At 37.5% G+C, this 17,273-nt stretch overlaps 1 protein-coding gene across 6 annotated transcripts in view; it reads left to right on the top strand.

Moving 5' to 3' along the window:
* RAP1GDS1 (Rap1 GTPase-GDP dissociation stimulator 1) overlaps window positions 1–17,273 on the top strand; it is a 199,672-nt gene that overhangs the window by 131,291 nt on the left and 51,108 nt on the right. For all 6 annotated transcript variants that reach the window (XM_016192391.2, XM_060187719.1, XM_007532738.3 and 3 more), the window contains one exon: window positions 16,767–16,895. In XM_016192391.2, the coding sequence (XP_016047877.2) occupies window positions 16,767–16,895 (129 nt within the window). The remainder of the gene's footprint in view (window positions 1–16,766; window positions 16,896–17,273) is intronic.

Here is a 17,273-nt window from a genome sequence, read left to right as displayed (position 1 = left end):
CCCAGGGTCAGTCCCCCAAATCACCATAAACCAGAGCTGATCAGTGCTGTGGCAAGGAAGGAAGGAAGGAAATATGTATAAATAATATGTTAATAATAGTACTAGATCTGTGGTTAACATTATATCTAAGGTACCCCACAAGCTCAATAATTGGTCATATATATACTTGAAAATTAATCATAGTTTAAATAGAAATAGACCAGCAATCTCATGTAATGGTGTGCACTTAGCCAGGTGCATCACTGCCTGGCCCTCAGCAATCTAATGTGTAGGATCAACATAATAACTTTATTTGAAGGATCTAATGGTTGTCAATAGTTTTGCTGTATAGAAGATAGCCATATTTAATCAGTAATTGTATATTGGGAGATTTTATTTTTTCCTCAACCTGTCTGCTCTCAGATACACAAAATGCAGGTGGCAAATCTGTTACATATCACTAAAGAGAACTATATTTTCTATAAAGCAAAGACTAAAATTCTTGTTTCAGTAACCAGTGCCAGTGATGCAGTAGAGAGAATAAACATGCTGTCAAGGAAGAAACAAAGTAGGGCTCAGCAAGATATAGTACACCTGCTTTGCTGTGTGTGGCCTTAGCTAGCACCTCACCCCCACTGAACTGGCAGAAACCTCAGTGCTGTGCTATCTTTGCCTCTCTCTGACACTCACTGTTTCTGTCTGCTATATCAGCGCAGAACAGTGAAGCCCCATAATGACTAAAAAGTAAATAAATAATAAAAAATGTAGTTTCTAAAAATCAATATAATGTTCAGTTGTGACTTATTCTCCTGATCTACATCATAATATATGATTATATGCATATATAAATGTTCCATATACTTATGCACATGTATATATAGCACTTTTATAAATGTTGACTTTCTCAGATACCATAAAAACCTCATATGTCTAATTTCTGAATCCCAGTGCCTATGTGTGCAATTCCAGAAATCTCTGTAATACTCTCATGGAAATTTCTTGTATTTGCTGCATGGGTTAATAATATTATTGATATGTGTTTTCCAGTCATACCATTTCTAGACATAAGTCTAACATGACGTACATCTAGGCATACTTGTCACCTTCCTTTTGAACTCAGTTGAGTATTGTGCCTAGATTTTCTTTATAATTTAAAAATTGGAGGAATATTAATTGATAAGGAATGAGTACAGTTATTGACCTGGGCTATCAATTTTTTGTTCAGCCTTATGTTTTAGTATTTATTACAGATAAGAAAAAATATTTCTGAGATTTTAAATTCTTAGAAAGTGATTTTTTTTCTCACACACAAAGTTATTTCCAAACTTACCTGCAATGAATACAAATTATTCAATAACCAAATAATTTATTTTTAGACACTAAAAACCTTTTGTAGTGGGGCAGGTGGTGGTGCATCTGGTTAAGTGCACATACTACAGTGAGCAAGAACCCAGGTTCCCCCAGTCACCAGCAGGGGGAAAGCTTCACAGGTGGTGAAGCAGGACTACAGGTGTCTCTCTGTCTCTCTCCTCTATCTCTTCCTCAAATTCTCTGTCTGTATAACTTTTTGCCAAAGGGTGCAAACAAGGCGGAATTCAAAATGTAAAATTTAATCTATACAATCATTTTCCCCTTCCTTTTCCTTCTTTACTCTTTTTATTTGTTTGTTTATTTATTTTTTCCTCCAGGCACATCACTGGGCCTGGGTGCTAGCACTATGAATCCACTTGCCCCTGGTGGCCATCTTTTTTCCATTTTATTGGCTAGAACAGAAAAATTGAGGTGGGAAGAGTAGCAAGGCAAAGAGAAAGAGAGACATCTGCAACCTACTTCACTACTTGTGAAGCATCCCCCTGTAGGTGGGAATCAGGGGCTCAAACATGGATCTTTATATGGATCCTTGCATACTATGTACTGTTTAACCGGGTGCACCACCACCTGGCCATCCCTTTCTTTCTTTCTCTTCCTTCCCTCCCTCCTTTCTCTCTTTCTCTCTCGCTCCTTCTCCCTGTCCCTCTCCCCTCTTTTTGTCCTCTTTCTATCTGTGTTATCACTGGGCCGCCACCATTCTCCTTGACCATTTTTTTTCTTTCTTTTTTGGTAAAGACAGAGAAACAGGAAGAGAGGGAGGGAGAGAGAGAGAGAGAGAGACCTGCAACACTCCTTTACAACTTGTGGATCTTTCCCCCTGCTTGTGGGACAAGGTGTTTAAATCCTGGTACTCACATGTTTAACATGCATGCTTTGTGAGGGCACTACTGCCTTGCCATCTTTTTTCTTCTTAAAAAAATTTTTTGGTATTATCTTTATTTATTGGATAGTGACACCCAGAAATCCAGAGGGAAGGGGGAGGTAGAGAGCAAGAGAGACACCTGCAACATTGCTTTACCTTCACAAAGTTTTCCACTTACAGATGGAGACTGAGGGCTCAAACCCGGGTCCTTGTGCATTGTAACATGTGCTTAACCAGGTGTGCCACCACTCAGCTCCCATCTTTTTTCTTTTAAATATTTTAATGTATCTTATTTTTTATATTTATTTCCCCTTTTGTTGTCCTTGTTTTTTTATTGTTGTTGTTATTGATGTCGTTGTTAAATAGGACAGAGAAATGGAAAGAGGAGGGGAAAACAGGGAGGGGGAGAGAAAGACACCTGCAGACCTGCTTCACCACATGTAAAGCGACTCCCCTGCAGGTGGGGAGATGGGGGCTCAAACCAGGATCCTTATGCTGGTCCTTACACCACGTGCGCTTAACCCGCTGTGCTACCACCCAACTCCCTAAATATTTTAATTTATTTTAATGAGAGATATAGAGAGAATGATACGAAAGAGACAGAAACACCAGAGCACTGCTCAGCTCTGGCTTTTGCTGGTGCTGGGGACTTCAGAGTTTCAAGCATGAAAGTCTTTTGTATAACCATTATGCTGTCTCCCCAGCCCCTGTCTTTTTTCGTAATGATACTAATTTTTCAGTGTAGTATATAACTCTTTTCTATGTACTGGTAGGCAACATGGAAGATAGAGGAAGATCACATTTTTCAAAGTTCAGTTTGTGATAATGTTCTAGTATGCAAATAATTTTATGCAGCTAGAAATTATAAACTATGTAAAGTTCAAGAACTTTAAAGATATATATGTGTAAATATAGTAATTTTCTGCTTACTATTCTAATAAAAAATCTGAGTTTTTTATTGTTCATCAGAGTTTTCTTATCATTTTACTAAAGCATGCTGTATTCTGAAAGTTTGCTACAAATGTACCATTTCTAACAAATTGTTTTACTAAAGGACAGTGGAAGTTCTTCTGGTTCCTTTTGTTAGTTCTACCTATTAATTTTGACCAGTTAGGCTAGGTTGGTTTTGACCATAATCTTTCTAAATGATTATGCAGTGATGCTGTTAGCTAATGGGCAGGCTAGGAACTTGGTTTTAGTATAGGTGTACCGCGTACACATTTCCATTTAATTCCATATGGTCAAGTATTTTTATTAATATTCAGCTTTGGCCAGCATATGAACTTCTGATGATAAACATCTAGAATTGTGTAACAAACATGAAATTATAGTTATAAAATTTTTGTCAATTACTTTAGCCCTATGCCTTTCATAAAGCTTATTACATTGGGTTGTTGGAAAAGTCATGATCTATTTTTCTATGTTTTTCTATATAAAAATGTATCATGACTTTTTTCACAACCCAGTATTACAGAAGTAGTACTTTCTTAACATTGATAGGTTCTAGGTTGTTCAATACCTAGCTTTTTCGTTTCTTTTCATTTATTTTTATTTTTTATTTTTATTTATTTTTATTTAAGAAAGGAGACAAAACCATAGGATAGGAGGGGTACAACTCCACACAATTCCCACCACCTGATCTCCATATCCCATCCCCTCCCCTGATAGCTTTCCCATTCTCTATCCCTCTGGGAGTATGGACCCAGGGTTGTGGGTTGCAGAAGGTGAAAGGTCTGGCTTCTGTAATTTTTCAAAGCTTTTTCTTTTTAAGTTCTTTATTAGGGGGGCCAGGGGTTAATGGTTTGCAGTGCAGTTGTTGACACTTGGGTACAGTCTCTTGTTTCCCCATGAAAGGTGTCTGCAGACACTCTCACCTTCAGCTTAGGTCCTTTCCCACCATCATGCACCAGGTCCCCAAAGCCCTCCCCAGAGTACTTTGCTTTGGTGTAATACACCCACCTATGGTAGAATAGCAAAATATTTGGCGTTTTATATTAAGAATGTTTTTGATTTGCTTTTTATATCTTGATTTAAGGTGATTAATCAGTGTGTATGGGGGGATTGTAGGAGGGAGCCAGGAGGGGCATGTTTTCACCATTTCCAGTCTGGTTTTTCATACACAGAGAGGAAGAGGCACCTAAGCAGCAGATCTTCCCAGACTGCCATGGTGTCAGTGTCTCTGATGTGGTGCCAGGGCTCAAACCAGGGTTATAGGTATACCGACCTGGTATACTATCTGGCCCTTTCTTATTTTCACAACTTTTTCTCAATGAATATTTTAAATGGCAGCGTTGACTTTCTAGTTTTAATTCACTCTTACAAGAATTAATGAATTACCAAAATGAATTTCCCATGGCCTGAATGAAGTAACTGAAAGTAAAAAAACAGTTCTATTTTATTTTGTAAAGTCTAAAGAGAAGTCCTATTCTTATTTTTTGCTTTTACTTAAATTTTACACCTGCATACTTTTCATTATCCTTGTTGACACATTTTTAATTTTTTTTAATTTATTTATTTATAAAATGGAAACACTGACAAAATCAGAGGATAAGAGGAGTACAGTTCCTACCACCAGAGCTCTGTATCCCAACCCCTCTCCTGATAGCTTTCTTATTCTTTAACCCCCTGGGTGTATGGACCCAGGGTCATTACGGGGTGCAGAAGGTGGAAGATCTGGCTTCTGTAATTGCTTCCCTGCTGAACATGGACATCGACAGGTCAATCCGTACTCCTAGCTTGTCTCTTTCTTTCCCTAGTGAGGCAGGGCTCTGAGGGAGTGGAGCTCCAGGACACATTGTTGACACATTTTAACATTGCAGTAATAAGTATACATTTACATTACAACTGGCTGGTAGTATTTCTACTACATGAGATTTTTTCTATACAGAATACTTAACGTTTGAAAATGAATATGTAGACAGTACATGTAAGACCGGGCGGGCAGTGGCACAGAGCCCTGGATCCCTACCTGTAGGGGGTCTGCTTCACAAGTAGTGAAGCAGATTTGTAGGTATCTGTCTTTCTCACCCTCTATTTCTCTGGCCTCTCTCAATTTCTCTCTGTCCTAACTAATAAAAAAAAATAGGGGGACAAAGAGAGGGAAAGAATTGCAGAGTCATAGGGTAGGTCCATTTCTAGCCTTCTAAGCGTTCTCCAGACAGCTCTCCACAGAAGTTGGACCAATTTACATTCCCACCAGCAGTGCAGAAGGGTTCCTTTCTCCCCACAGCCTCTCCAGCATTTGTTGCTGCTGTCCTTTTTGATGTATGCCATTCTCACAGGGATGATTCTCAATGTTGTTTTTATTTCCATTTCTCTGACAATCAGTGATCTGGAACAATTTTTCATGTGTTTGTTACCCTTTTGGATCTCTTCTGTAGTGAATGTTTTGTTCATATCCTCTGCCCATTTTTGGATGGGGTCATTTGCTTTTTTGGTGCTAAGTTTGCTGAGCTCTTTGTATATTTTTGTGATTAGTCTCTTGTCTAATGTATGGCATGTGAAGATCTTCTCCCATTCTGTGAGAGGACTCCTTGTTTGTGTGATAGTTTCTTTGGCTGTCCAGAAGCTTTTCAATTTGATGTAATTTAGAGGATTGATGGATTTCAATACAGTTGTTGACACATGGATGTAATATTTCATCTCGCTATGATCGGGCCCTTTTAAAAATAGAAACAAACACACAGAAGTTTAATTTATCTTTATCTTTTAACCTCATATGTTTCTTATTTATTTATAAAATGGAAACACTGACAAGCATAAAGGGTAGAATTCCCACCGCCAGAGCTCCTATCCCATCCCCTCTTCTGATAGCTTTCCTTATCTTTAACCCCGTGGGAGTATGGACCCAGGGTCATTATGGGGTCCAGATAGTGGGAGGTCTGGCTTCTGTAATTGCTTCCCCTCTGAACATGGGTGGATAACTTCATTATTTTTAACAGCTGAATAGTATTTCGTTGTGTGTGTGTGTGTATATATATATATGTGTGTATATATATATATACACACATATATATATATATATCACAACTTTCTTAGTCACTCATCTGTCCTTAGGTATTTGGGTTGTTTCCAGGTTTTGGTTACTATAAACTGTGCTGCTTTGAACACGGGTGTACAGAGATCTCTTCTAACAGACACAGAAGTTTTAATCTTAAAAGATCACATATAAATTTGCCACTTATCTCTAGAACTTACAAATTTTATGCTAGTGAAACTTATTTTTAAAACCTATGGGAAAAAGCTTTTGAATCTTTTCATTTTTTTAATGTTAACATTTAAAAGTGTGGAAGGGAATAGTTAAACTTTCACTATTTTCAGTAGTAATGAAACTTGATTGTTTTTTCTTTGTAACTTCCATGTGTCATTGAAATGCATAACCTGGGACTTGTAAGTCTAACTAGAGTGCAAAACACATAATGTGTGTTTTGTGTAAAAAGGACTTTTAAAATAATTCATTTGAAATTTGTTTTAGGCAGCTCAGTACTATAATATGTGTAGAATAATCTCCCACCTTTTATCAAAAGATCAACTAGGAAAGAGTTAATAGGTAATTAGTAATCTTATAAATAGGTAATAAATAAGCTTTCGGGTTTACTGGCTCGTGTATAAAGCTTTTGTGGGTTTTTGTTTATTTGTTCTCAGCTGACTTTGATGGAACAAGATTTTAAAAAAGAGGAAGATACCACAGCACTGAAACTTAAGTCCAGTGCAGTGAGGGCTGGGCTCTCTGAGTCCTGTGTGTAGAAGGAGTGAGCTATCTTGCTGGCCCAATTGCATGCAGGATTTTCAAGGAGGAACCCTCCTTTTGGTAATTATATTTGTAGAAGTTTCTTTTTAACCTGTGTACTAGAACTAGACTTAAAAGTATTTTTTTAATTTATTTTCTCTTTTGTGGCCCTTGTTTTTTATTGTTGTAGTTATTATTGTTGTTGTTATATGTCATCATTGTTAGATAGGACAGAGGAAAATGAGAGGAGGGGAAGACAGAAAGGGGGAGAGAAAGATAGACACCTGCAGACCTGCTTCACCGCTTGTAAAGTGACTCCCCTGCAGGTGGGGAGCCAGGGTTCGCACCGGGATCCTTACGCTGGTCCTTCTTCACTTTTAGCTGCATTGCTTCTAGTTATTAGCTTTTCCGTCTGTTTTTGGAAGTACAGATCTGCTTTACTCAGTGGTATCACTCCCTTTTTTCCTCTTTTTCTCTCTTATTAGATAGGACAGATAGAAATTGAGAGAGGAGGACAAGATAGGGAGAGAGAAAGATAGACACCTGCAGACCTGCTTCACCACTTGTGAAGCATTGCCCCTGTAGGTGGAGAGCAGGGTCTCAAACTAGACTCCTTCTGCACGATGACTTGTACACTTAACCAGGTGCACCACTTCCCAGCCGTCAGTGGTAGTTTTCTTGAGCCAAACAGCTTTTTTCTAGTTTTTGAACTTCTCACCAAAACCTGTATTTGATTATATTTGATTATTTCAACTCTAAATAATTAATTTAATTGTAGAGATTTGTGTGAATCTGTAAATAGGAATATTGTATTTTTATACTGTCATATATACATACATTAGTAGACATATTTAATTGTGGTCCTATTTTTACATAATTGCATCATTTAGTCCTATTTGCCAGTGAGCTTAATAAACTTACAATACTGTCGCTAAGGACTTTTCTTAGGAATAAGATAAATGTGTTATAACCTTAAGAAATCTGCTCTTTTAATAACTGACCAACATAAATTCCATTTAATTACTGGAATTCTTGGCTTTACTTTTCCTGTCCAAGTCTATAGCAATGTTTTAAGCATTAAGCTTAAAATTTAGGGGGGAAAAAGTTCTTCAACTTGAGATCTTCTCTCCAGATCTCCATTCTTTGGAGTTACCATGAATGTGACCTGAAGAACTTGGAACCATTGAAATTTCATTGTAGGTGGGTAAGTGTCCACACCAGCGCATGCGTTGATTGCCTTCCTCTCTGTACATGCATCTGTATTGCACACCCACAGTGCCTCCTCCCATTCTTCCGCCTCCTTTCCCCATAGATCATTTAGGGCCTGTGTCTGTAGCTGTGAAATTTTGTATCTCAGTCAATATTCTTGTGTGATATGTGTCAGGAGCAAGTTAAAAAAAAAAATCTGTAGGCATTTATGATATTGTGCTGTCTAAAAGATTGTCTTCCACTCATAAATGTTTGCAGTATATGGGCCTGGGCTACATTCTTGTGACTTGTGTTCGTTTAGCTGTGGTAAATATTTTCTTTGAGTTGCTGGTATCTATTGAAGGATGTAAAAAGTCTCAGTTTTGTATTGTTTCACTTACTATCTGAAATGTTTGTAGAAATTGTGAGCTACTTCTGATTCTAAAAACTTCTTCCAAATAGTCTTTAATTTAAAAGCCATACTCCCAAAATCCCCCATCCCTGTTTTTATTAGTGAAAGATTACCAGGGTTCAATCCCACCATCAAAATTCTGTGACATCTCTGCCCCACCCCCCATCCCCCATGATAACCACTATAGTTCTTACTAACTCTTAAGAAAGGTTGGCCAGTGTGTGTGTGTGTGTGTGTGTGTGTGTGTGTGTGTGTGTGTGTGTGTGTGTGTGTGTGTGTGTGTGTTGATGTGTTTTAATTCCCTATATTCTATATATTTCATGCTTCTGATTTCATAAGAGTACAAGTACTAGTTTCTGTCTTTTGAAGTCCTGACACATTTCCTCTGAGCAATAAGAAAAAAAAAAAAGGATGTTTAATCATGTTTTTCTAGCAGTAAGAATCACTCCTGATTTATTCCACACGGGAGGTACCCTTAGCCCACTTGAAACACTTTTATTAGTGATATATTAAGTTGTCACTAAAACAGCCATACAGATGCAACCAGGGGACATTCTCTTAGACATAAGTAGAGATTTTACTAAAATAAAGTAACAGATCCTTAGGAGTATAATTTCCTCCAAAATATCTAAGTATCAAAATCTGGGAGTCTTACCATACTTTTAATTTATGGGTTTTTTTTTTTTTTCTGTTATCACATCTGTCAAGCATGTCATTGAATTTCAGAATTTGTTTTCTATTTCATATACTATAAAATTTAGGTTATCCTTAGGCAATAGTTGTCACACTTTTAGTCTCAAGACTCTTTTGGATACCAAAAAATAAATAAATAAATAAAACAGAAAAAACTAATGAACATCTCAAAAAACATATATGTGTATGGGTTATGTATTTATTATACTAGAAATTAAACTTTAATTTTTTTTTTAATTGGGGGAGTTGGGCGGTAGCGCACTGGGTTAAGCGCATGTAGTACGAAGCTCAAGGATGGCGGTTGGAGCCCCCAGCTCCCTACTGCAGGGGGGTCGCTTCACAAGTGGTGAAGCAAGTCTGCAGATGTCTGTCTTTCTCTGCCCCTCTCTGTCTCCCTTCCTCTCTCAATTTCTCTCTGTCCTACCCAACAACAGCAGCAATGACAATAATAATAATAAGGGCAACAAAATGGGAAAAAAATTAAAATTAGTATTACATTTTAAGTAGCATAGTATAGTTATGTGAATATAATTCACATTTCATATTTATTCAAAATTTAAAACATTTCTAACAATAGCATTTTACTATGAGTGTGATAGTGAAAAGTAATAGAACTACTTCATTGATATAACTAACTGGGTTCATACTGAATCTCTGATGGTTTTACCTACTATTATCTTTGTACTATCAGTTCAAATGTTGGTATATTCATAGTAGAAGTGGCAGGTTAGAGCCTAGTATTTTTATGAAAGTTTTTTTGACTTGTTAATCTTTGGGACACCTTTTGAGAACTGTATTCTAGAATGCCTGCATATCTGGAATGGAAGGCTTATTTGATTCTGTTTCAGTACCTTTTTTATTTCCCTCCTTGAGACTTTGCTGTCTAAGAGGAATGGTTTCCTTTATTTCTTGCTTACTTTCCTTCTCTCTTTTTTTCTTTAATTCCTTCCTTTCTTCTTTTTCTTTTATTTATTCCCTATTGTTGCCCTGGTTGTTTTATTGTTGTAGTTGTTGTTGGATAGGACAGAGAGAAATGGAGAGAGGAGGGGAAGACAGAGGGGGAGAGAAAGACACCTGCAGACCTGCTTCACCACCTGTGAAGCAAATCCCTTGCAGGTGGGGAGCCAGGGGCTCGAACCAGGATCCGTATTCTGGTCCTTGTGCTTTGCGCCACCTGCACTTAACCTTTCTTCTTCTTCTTTTTTTTTTTTGCTTTCAGGGTTATCCTTGGGAGTTGATATTATGAATCATCTGCTCCTGGTGACCATTTTTTCCATTTTATTGAATAGGACAGAAAGAAATTGAGAGAGGAGGGAGAGAGAGAAAAGGAAAAGAAAGAGAGATTCCTGTAGATCTGCTTCACTACTCATGAAGTGTGTGTCTTCACCACTCATGAAGTGTGTGTCCTGTGTGTATCTGTCGTCCCCTCCCCCCGCAAATGGGAACCTGGATCTCAGGCCCGGGTGCTTGGACTTCATACTGTGTGTGCTTAACTGGGTAACCACCCCCTGGCCCTAAGGAATGATTTATTTTCCATAGCTGGCAAGAGCAAACTTTAGTACAATTTTTGTTTCAGTTAAAGAAATGGAGATATAAAAGAACCCAAAGCTGTGCAATCAGATAACTATTTTTCATCTTGTGTGTAACATATATATTATGTGTGACTTTATAATTCATTAGATTACTAAGTAGCTTTATGCATTTTTGTGAAGCATTGTGATATTCATGAATTATGGTGATTCACACCATGCCATTGTCTATACTCCTTTTTCTTCTGATCTGCCATGGTGTCAAATATTACTGCTTCAGTTTGTGTGCCAGCTTATTCTAAGTTCTGTAACATTTCTTAAATTTCTCTCCCTTTTGCCCCTGAAACAAAAATTGTAATATTTCAGAGTGATCCAGTTAGAGATACTGAGTTAGGAAGAACCAGAAGAGGATTTTTTAATAGGTTTCTCCTATTGAGTTATCCCCTTCATAAAATGTGTTCTCTTTCTTCTATCCCTAGACTATTGGATTCTTATAGCTTGTACCAGCAGTACTGAGGGGAGTATATTATGCTTATATATATGCAGTCCTATGATGGAGTATGACTGACACTCAATGCATGTGCTAGTACTCACACTTACATACCTGAAATTTAGTGATTCACCAGCTCTGAAGTAATTGAAGAGGTAGTCATGCTGAATGAATAAGTAAATAAATGAAAGTTAAAACAATATTGCTAAAGAACAAGATTTGCAGAAGCGGTCTATTAATAAGGAACTCTATCTACTGGTAAGTGATCAAAGTAATACCTAACTTGGAAAGCTTCTTGGTGCAAGATCCTTATAATATCCACAATAGAAGTAATGTGCTAAGGTAAACTCGTAGGTGTAGTACCATACCCTGTGACTTAAATATTTTGCCTTTAAGTATTATAAATCACTAGTTGCTGGACTGTATAATAGGAAAAAAATATTGAAACCAGTCACTTAGTTGCATTTTTTCATATTTCCTTTTGGAATGGACTTCTAATTCTATTGTAAAATTTGAAATCTGTCCTAGATTTAAATGTCTGTATTCAAAATTCTCTTTTTTGTTTTTCACATCTATTTTCTATTCTTATTTTGACAATAATTCCCTTTCTAGTATAAGTGAGCCCTGAAACTTAATGAAGTAATTAACCATGATTATCCACTTGTCAGTTTTCAAGGCTAATTTGTCTTTGTTGGTGATCTCTGTGTACTTCACTTAAAAGGAGGAAAAGTTAGCTGGAAGGCCACCAGATAAGTCATCAAATGGCATGTGAGATAACTCATGCAACCTTTACTTCTTACTAGATCTCCCACCGCCTTCCTTATCTATAGGTTTAGATTATTAAGATTAATTAAGATATTAGTAGGCAAGCCTTGTCAAATTATGAATGTTGAGGAAAATGTGCCTTATAAGAAACAGATTTTTATCTATAAATCCCCTATAGATACGTAAAAGTGTTTATAGAAAAAAATTAGCTCATAAATGGCATGTGATCTTGAAGGGAAGAAAGTAACAGAATATTTCTACACCTCTGGGTGAGACAGTTCTTAGCTACAATAGGGTTTTGCAGAGGTGTTAGAGTATTGGAGTCTTTGTTTATAGCTTATCGTAAGAGGCAGAACTTTGTTTCATTTTGGTTTATTTATTGTTTACTTGGTGACAGATCTTCTGGTTGTTCATGAAAATCTATTGTGGAAATCTGACATGTTGAGTAGTTTATAGACAATTACTTTCTTTAGAAAGTGAAAGCAAGCAGTTACAAAGCCATATTTTAACTTAATATTCCTTACCTCTTATGCCAAATTTCTCTTCCTTTTCCATCTTATTAAGACCTGACATTTTATTATTGTTGAAATGATAAAATTTAAAAAGAAATTTTAAGTAACGTCTTTGTTAAAACTGGATTTACTCTTTACCTGAACTGTTCCAGCCTTTAGGTTCATGATTAGTCAACAAATTGTTTGGCTCTGTACGTTAACTCTTTTTTCAGCCACCATGTTCCAGATGCTAACATGACGGCAACCAGACTTCCCTGGGCAGACGACCCTACCTTTGTGTCCTGGAGCCCCACTTCTCCAGAACCCCACCCCACTAGGGAAAGAAAGAGAGAGACAGGCCGGGTGGTGGTGCACCTGGTTGAGCGCACATATTGCAATGCACAAGGACCCAGGTTCAAGCCCTGCAGGGGGAAGGCTTTGCAAGTGGTGAAGCAGGGTTGCAGGTATCTTTCTGTCTCTTTCCCTTTCTGCCCCCTCCTTCCTCTCAACTTCTGACTGTCTGTATCCAATAAATAAATAAATAAAATTTAAAAAATTTTAAAGGAGAGAGATGGGCTGGGAGTATAGATCAACCGGTCAATGCCCATGTTCAGTGGAGAAGCAATTACAGAAGCCAGACCTTCCACCTTCTGCACCCCATAATGACCCTGGGTCCATACTTCCACAGGGATAAATAGGAAAGCTATCAGGAGAGAGGATTGGATATGGAGTTCTGGTGGTGGGAATTGTGTGGAGTTGTACCCCTCTTATCCTATGGTATTTGTCAGTGTTTCCTTTTTATAAATAAAAATTAAAAAGAAAACTGCATTCCTAGAATTCTGTACTATAAATAAAAATAGTAATGAATTGTGTATTGTATACTTTTAAAAATTATTTTTATTGTATTTATTTATTGGATAGAGACAGCCAGAAATTGAGAGGGAAGGGGATGATAGAAAGGGGGAGAGAGAGAGAGAGACACCTGCAACACCTCTTCGACTCTCACAAAGCCTTCCTCCTGCAGGTGAGGGCTGGGGGGTTGAACCTGGGTCCTTGAGCATTGTAACATGTGCACTCAACCAGATGTACCACCAACTGGCCCCTGTACTTTTCATTCTATATTATGAAGAAGTTGGTTCTTCTTTTGTTAGTGATTTCAAACATTGTAAGATAATAGGGATATAATTCCACACTTTTTCTACCACCAGAGTTCTGTGTTCCCATTCCCTCCATTAGAAATCGCAGTAGCATGCATACCTATGTTCATAGCAGCACAGTTTGTAATAGCTCAACAACAGATGAATGGCTAAAGAAGTTATGGTACATATATACAATGGAGTAATATGCAGCTTTAAAAATGAGGACAACTTCTTTGCACTATAATGATCAGAATTCGAAGGCATCATGTTGAGTTAGATAAGCCAAAAAGAGATTGACCAATACTGAATGATCTCACTTATAGGTAAAATTTAAATACAAAGAACAATAAAATTTTTCAAAAAAAAAAAGAAAGAAATTGGCAGTAGTTCTCCCGAGATCACAGATATGGGTCGCCTATTATATCTCTAACTATATGTATTTTTATATATTTGCTCTTTTTCTCCAGGATCCTGCCTTCTATGAAGAAATTATTTTAAAGAGATTTTTTTTTGTTTGTTTTTCATTTAAATATTTTTTTATATTCAACATGTTAGTGGTTGGACTTAATCTCAGCTTTCCCCCCTGAGCCAGAAATAGAGGTGTCCAGACTTTCTCTTAGAGTCATAGGAAGGTTGTGCTGTTGAATGATCATGTCCATGACAATAACAGGATAAGCTAGTGAAAGTTCCCTGTGTGTCAAGAGCACCTTGTTCTAACAGCACTTTCTTCTTCTTTTTTTTTTTTAGTTTTTTAATTTTTATTTATACAATGGAAATTTTGGGAATCTCGGGCAGTAGCACAGTGGTTAAGCGCATGTGGCACAAAGCGCAAGGACTGGCGTAAGGATCCCGGTTTGAGCCCTGGTTCCCCACCTGTAGGGGAGTCGCTTCACAGGCGGTAAAGCAGGTCTGCAGGTGTCTTTCTCTCCCCCTCTCTGTCTTCCCCTCCTTTCTCCATGTCTCTCTGTCCTATCCAACAATGACAACATCAATAACAACAACAACAATAAAAACAAGGGCAACAACAGGGAAAATAAATAAATATAATAAAAAAATTTTTAAGTGGAAATCTTGACAAGACTCTAGGATAAGAGGGGCAAATTTCCACACAATTCCCACCCCAGAACTTTGTATCCAGTCCCCTCCCTTGAGAGCTCCCCTATTCTTTACCCCTCTGGGAGCATGAACCCAGGATCATTGTGGGGTGCAGAAAGTAGAAGGTCTGACTTCTGTAATTGCTTCTTTGCTAAACATGGGTGTTAACAGGTTGATCCATACTCCCAGCCTGTCTCTCTAGTGGGGCAGGGATCTGGGGAGCCGGAGCTCCAGGACACATGGTGGGGTTGTCTGCCAGGAAAGAGATTTTTTAAAATTATCTTTATTTATTGTATACAAATATCCAGAATTTAAGAAGAAGGGTGAAATAAAGGAGAGAGAAACACCTGCAGCACTGTTTTTGCCACTAAATCTTACCAGCAAATCTTTCCCCCTGCAGGTGAGGACCAAGGGCATGAACTCAGGTCCTTGCACATTGTAACATGTGCATTCAGTAAGGTATACCACCACCCTGCCCTAGTTCGTGGTGCAGAGAATTAAACCTGGGACTATGGAGCCCCAGGCATGAGAATCTCTTCATAACCATTATGCTATCTCTCCTCTTCTCCAAAGAGATTCTTAGAGTTCATTCACCTTTTTGTCATTATTGAGCTTGTATTAAAAAAAAAAAAATCTTGTATTTTTTTCTTTATGTTCTTTTTTGTTTTGTTTTAAAGATTTTGTTTATTTATTAATGAGAAAGGTAGGAGGAGAGAAAGAAAGAACCAGACATCACTCTGGTATGTGTGTTGCCAGGGATTGAATTCAGGACCTCATGCTTGAGAGTCCAATACCCTATCTGATGTGCTGCCACCTCCTGGACCACTCTTTATGTTCTTATACTTTTTTATTTCCTATAATACAGATGTTACTTTATATAAAATGATCATAAAAAGTTTTAAGAACTAATTTAGGTGGTAAAAGTTAATGTTTAGAAAAAAGTAAAAATCCAAAAATGGGAAGAGGACATGGACAGAATATTCACCACAGAAGAGATCCAAAAGGCTGAGAAACACATGAAAAAATGCTCCAAGTCTCTGATTATCAGAGAAATGCAAATAAAGACAACAACGAGATACCACTTCACTCCTGTGAGAATGTCATACATCAGAAAAGGTAACAGCAGCAAATGCTGGAGAGGTTGTGGGGTCAAAGGGACCCTCCTGCACTGCTGGTGGGAATGTCAATTGGTCCAACCTCTGTGGAGAACAGTCTGGAGAACTCTCGGCTAGAAATGGACCTACCCTATGATCCTACAATTCCTCTCCTGGGGATGTATCCTAAGGAACCCAACACACCCACCCAAAAAGATCTGTGCACACATATGTTCTTAGCAGCACAATTTGTAAGAACCAAAATCTGGAAGCAACCCAGGTGTCCAACAGCAGATGAGTGACGAGCAAGTTGTGGCCTATATATACAACGGAATACTACTCAGCTATTAAAAATGGTGACTTCACTGTTTTCAGCCAATCTTGGATGGACCTTGAAAAATTCATGTGAAGTGAGATAAGTCAGAAACAGAAGGATGAATATGGGATGATCGCACTCTCAGGCAGAAGTTGAAAAACAAATCAGAAGAGAAAACACAAGTAGAACCTGAACTGGAATTGGTGTATTGCACGAAAGTAAAAGACTCTGGGGTTGGTGTGTGGGGGAGAATACAGGTTCCAAAAGGATGAGAGAGGACCTAGTGGGGGTTGCATTGTTATATGGAAAACTGGGAAATGTTATGCATGTACAAATTGTATTTACTATCAAATGTAATTAATTCCCCAATAAAGAAATTTTTAAAAAAGTAATTTAGACAATTATTTGAATATGAATCATTTTTATTGCTAAGTTTCTTTTAATCATTGAAAATATTCAAAATTTTTGAATAAATGTGTTCAAATTTTCAAGAATATAAATGTGTTTCTTCACTTTTACTATTATTGAAATAATACTGAATTTACAATAGGGAAGGCAAAAAAATTTTTAATGTTTTTTCGCTAATTAAACACTTTTATTTTATGTTTTACAGATTCCCTTCAAGCTCAGCTTATTAATATGGGTGTTATTCCTACCTTAGTGAAATTACTGGGTATCCACTATCAAAATACAGCTCTTACTGAAATGTGTCTTGTTGCCTTTGGCAATTTAGCAGAACTTGGTAAGTACTAGAAACGAGCCACAAGTGGATCTTACTACATTTATAATATGTTTTCTGTGTGTGTGTGTGTGCAATAAAGATGTCATCCAGTGTGTGAACATCCAATGTGTGGTTCCAGGACACTTTTCATTCAGAGAGAGAGACACAAAGGAGAGACACCATGAGGCCATGGCAGTGCCCTACCCAGTAGCTATCTCTCCAGGTCAAAGTTTATGATAAATTTTACTTTACATGTTCACAACCTGAGAGCCCATTTAGGTTACATTGGTTATTATTATTTTTTTTCTTTTCTGTTTTTAGAAAGAGCTAAAGTGACCATAGGACCAAAGCTCCCAGTCAGTGAAGCAAAGCACATGGCAGAGCAGCACATATCTAAAT

Source organism: Erinaceus europaeus, chromosome 3 (genome assembly GCF_950295315.1).
Source record: "Erinaceus europaeus chromosome 3, mEriEur2.1, whole genome shotgun sequence".
Lineage (NCBI taxonomy): Eukaryota > Metazoa > Chordata > Mammalia > Eulipotyphla > Erinaceidae > Erinaceus > Erinaceus europaeus.
The sequence above is the reverse complement of the archived record's forward strand: the minus strand, read 5'-3'. Positions and strand labels throughout refer to the sequence as shown.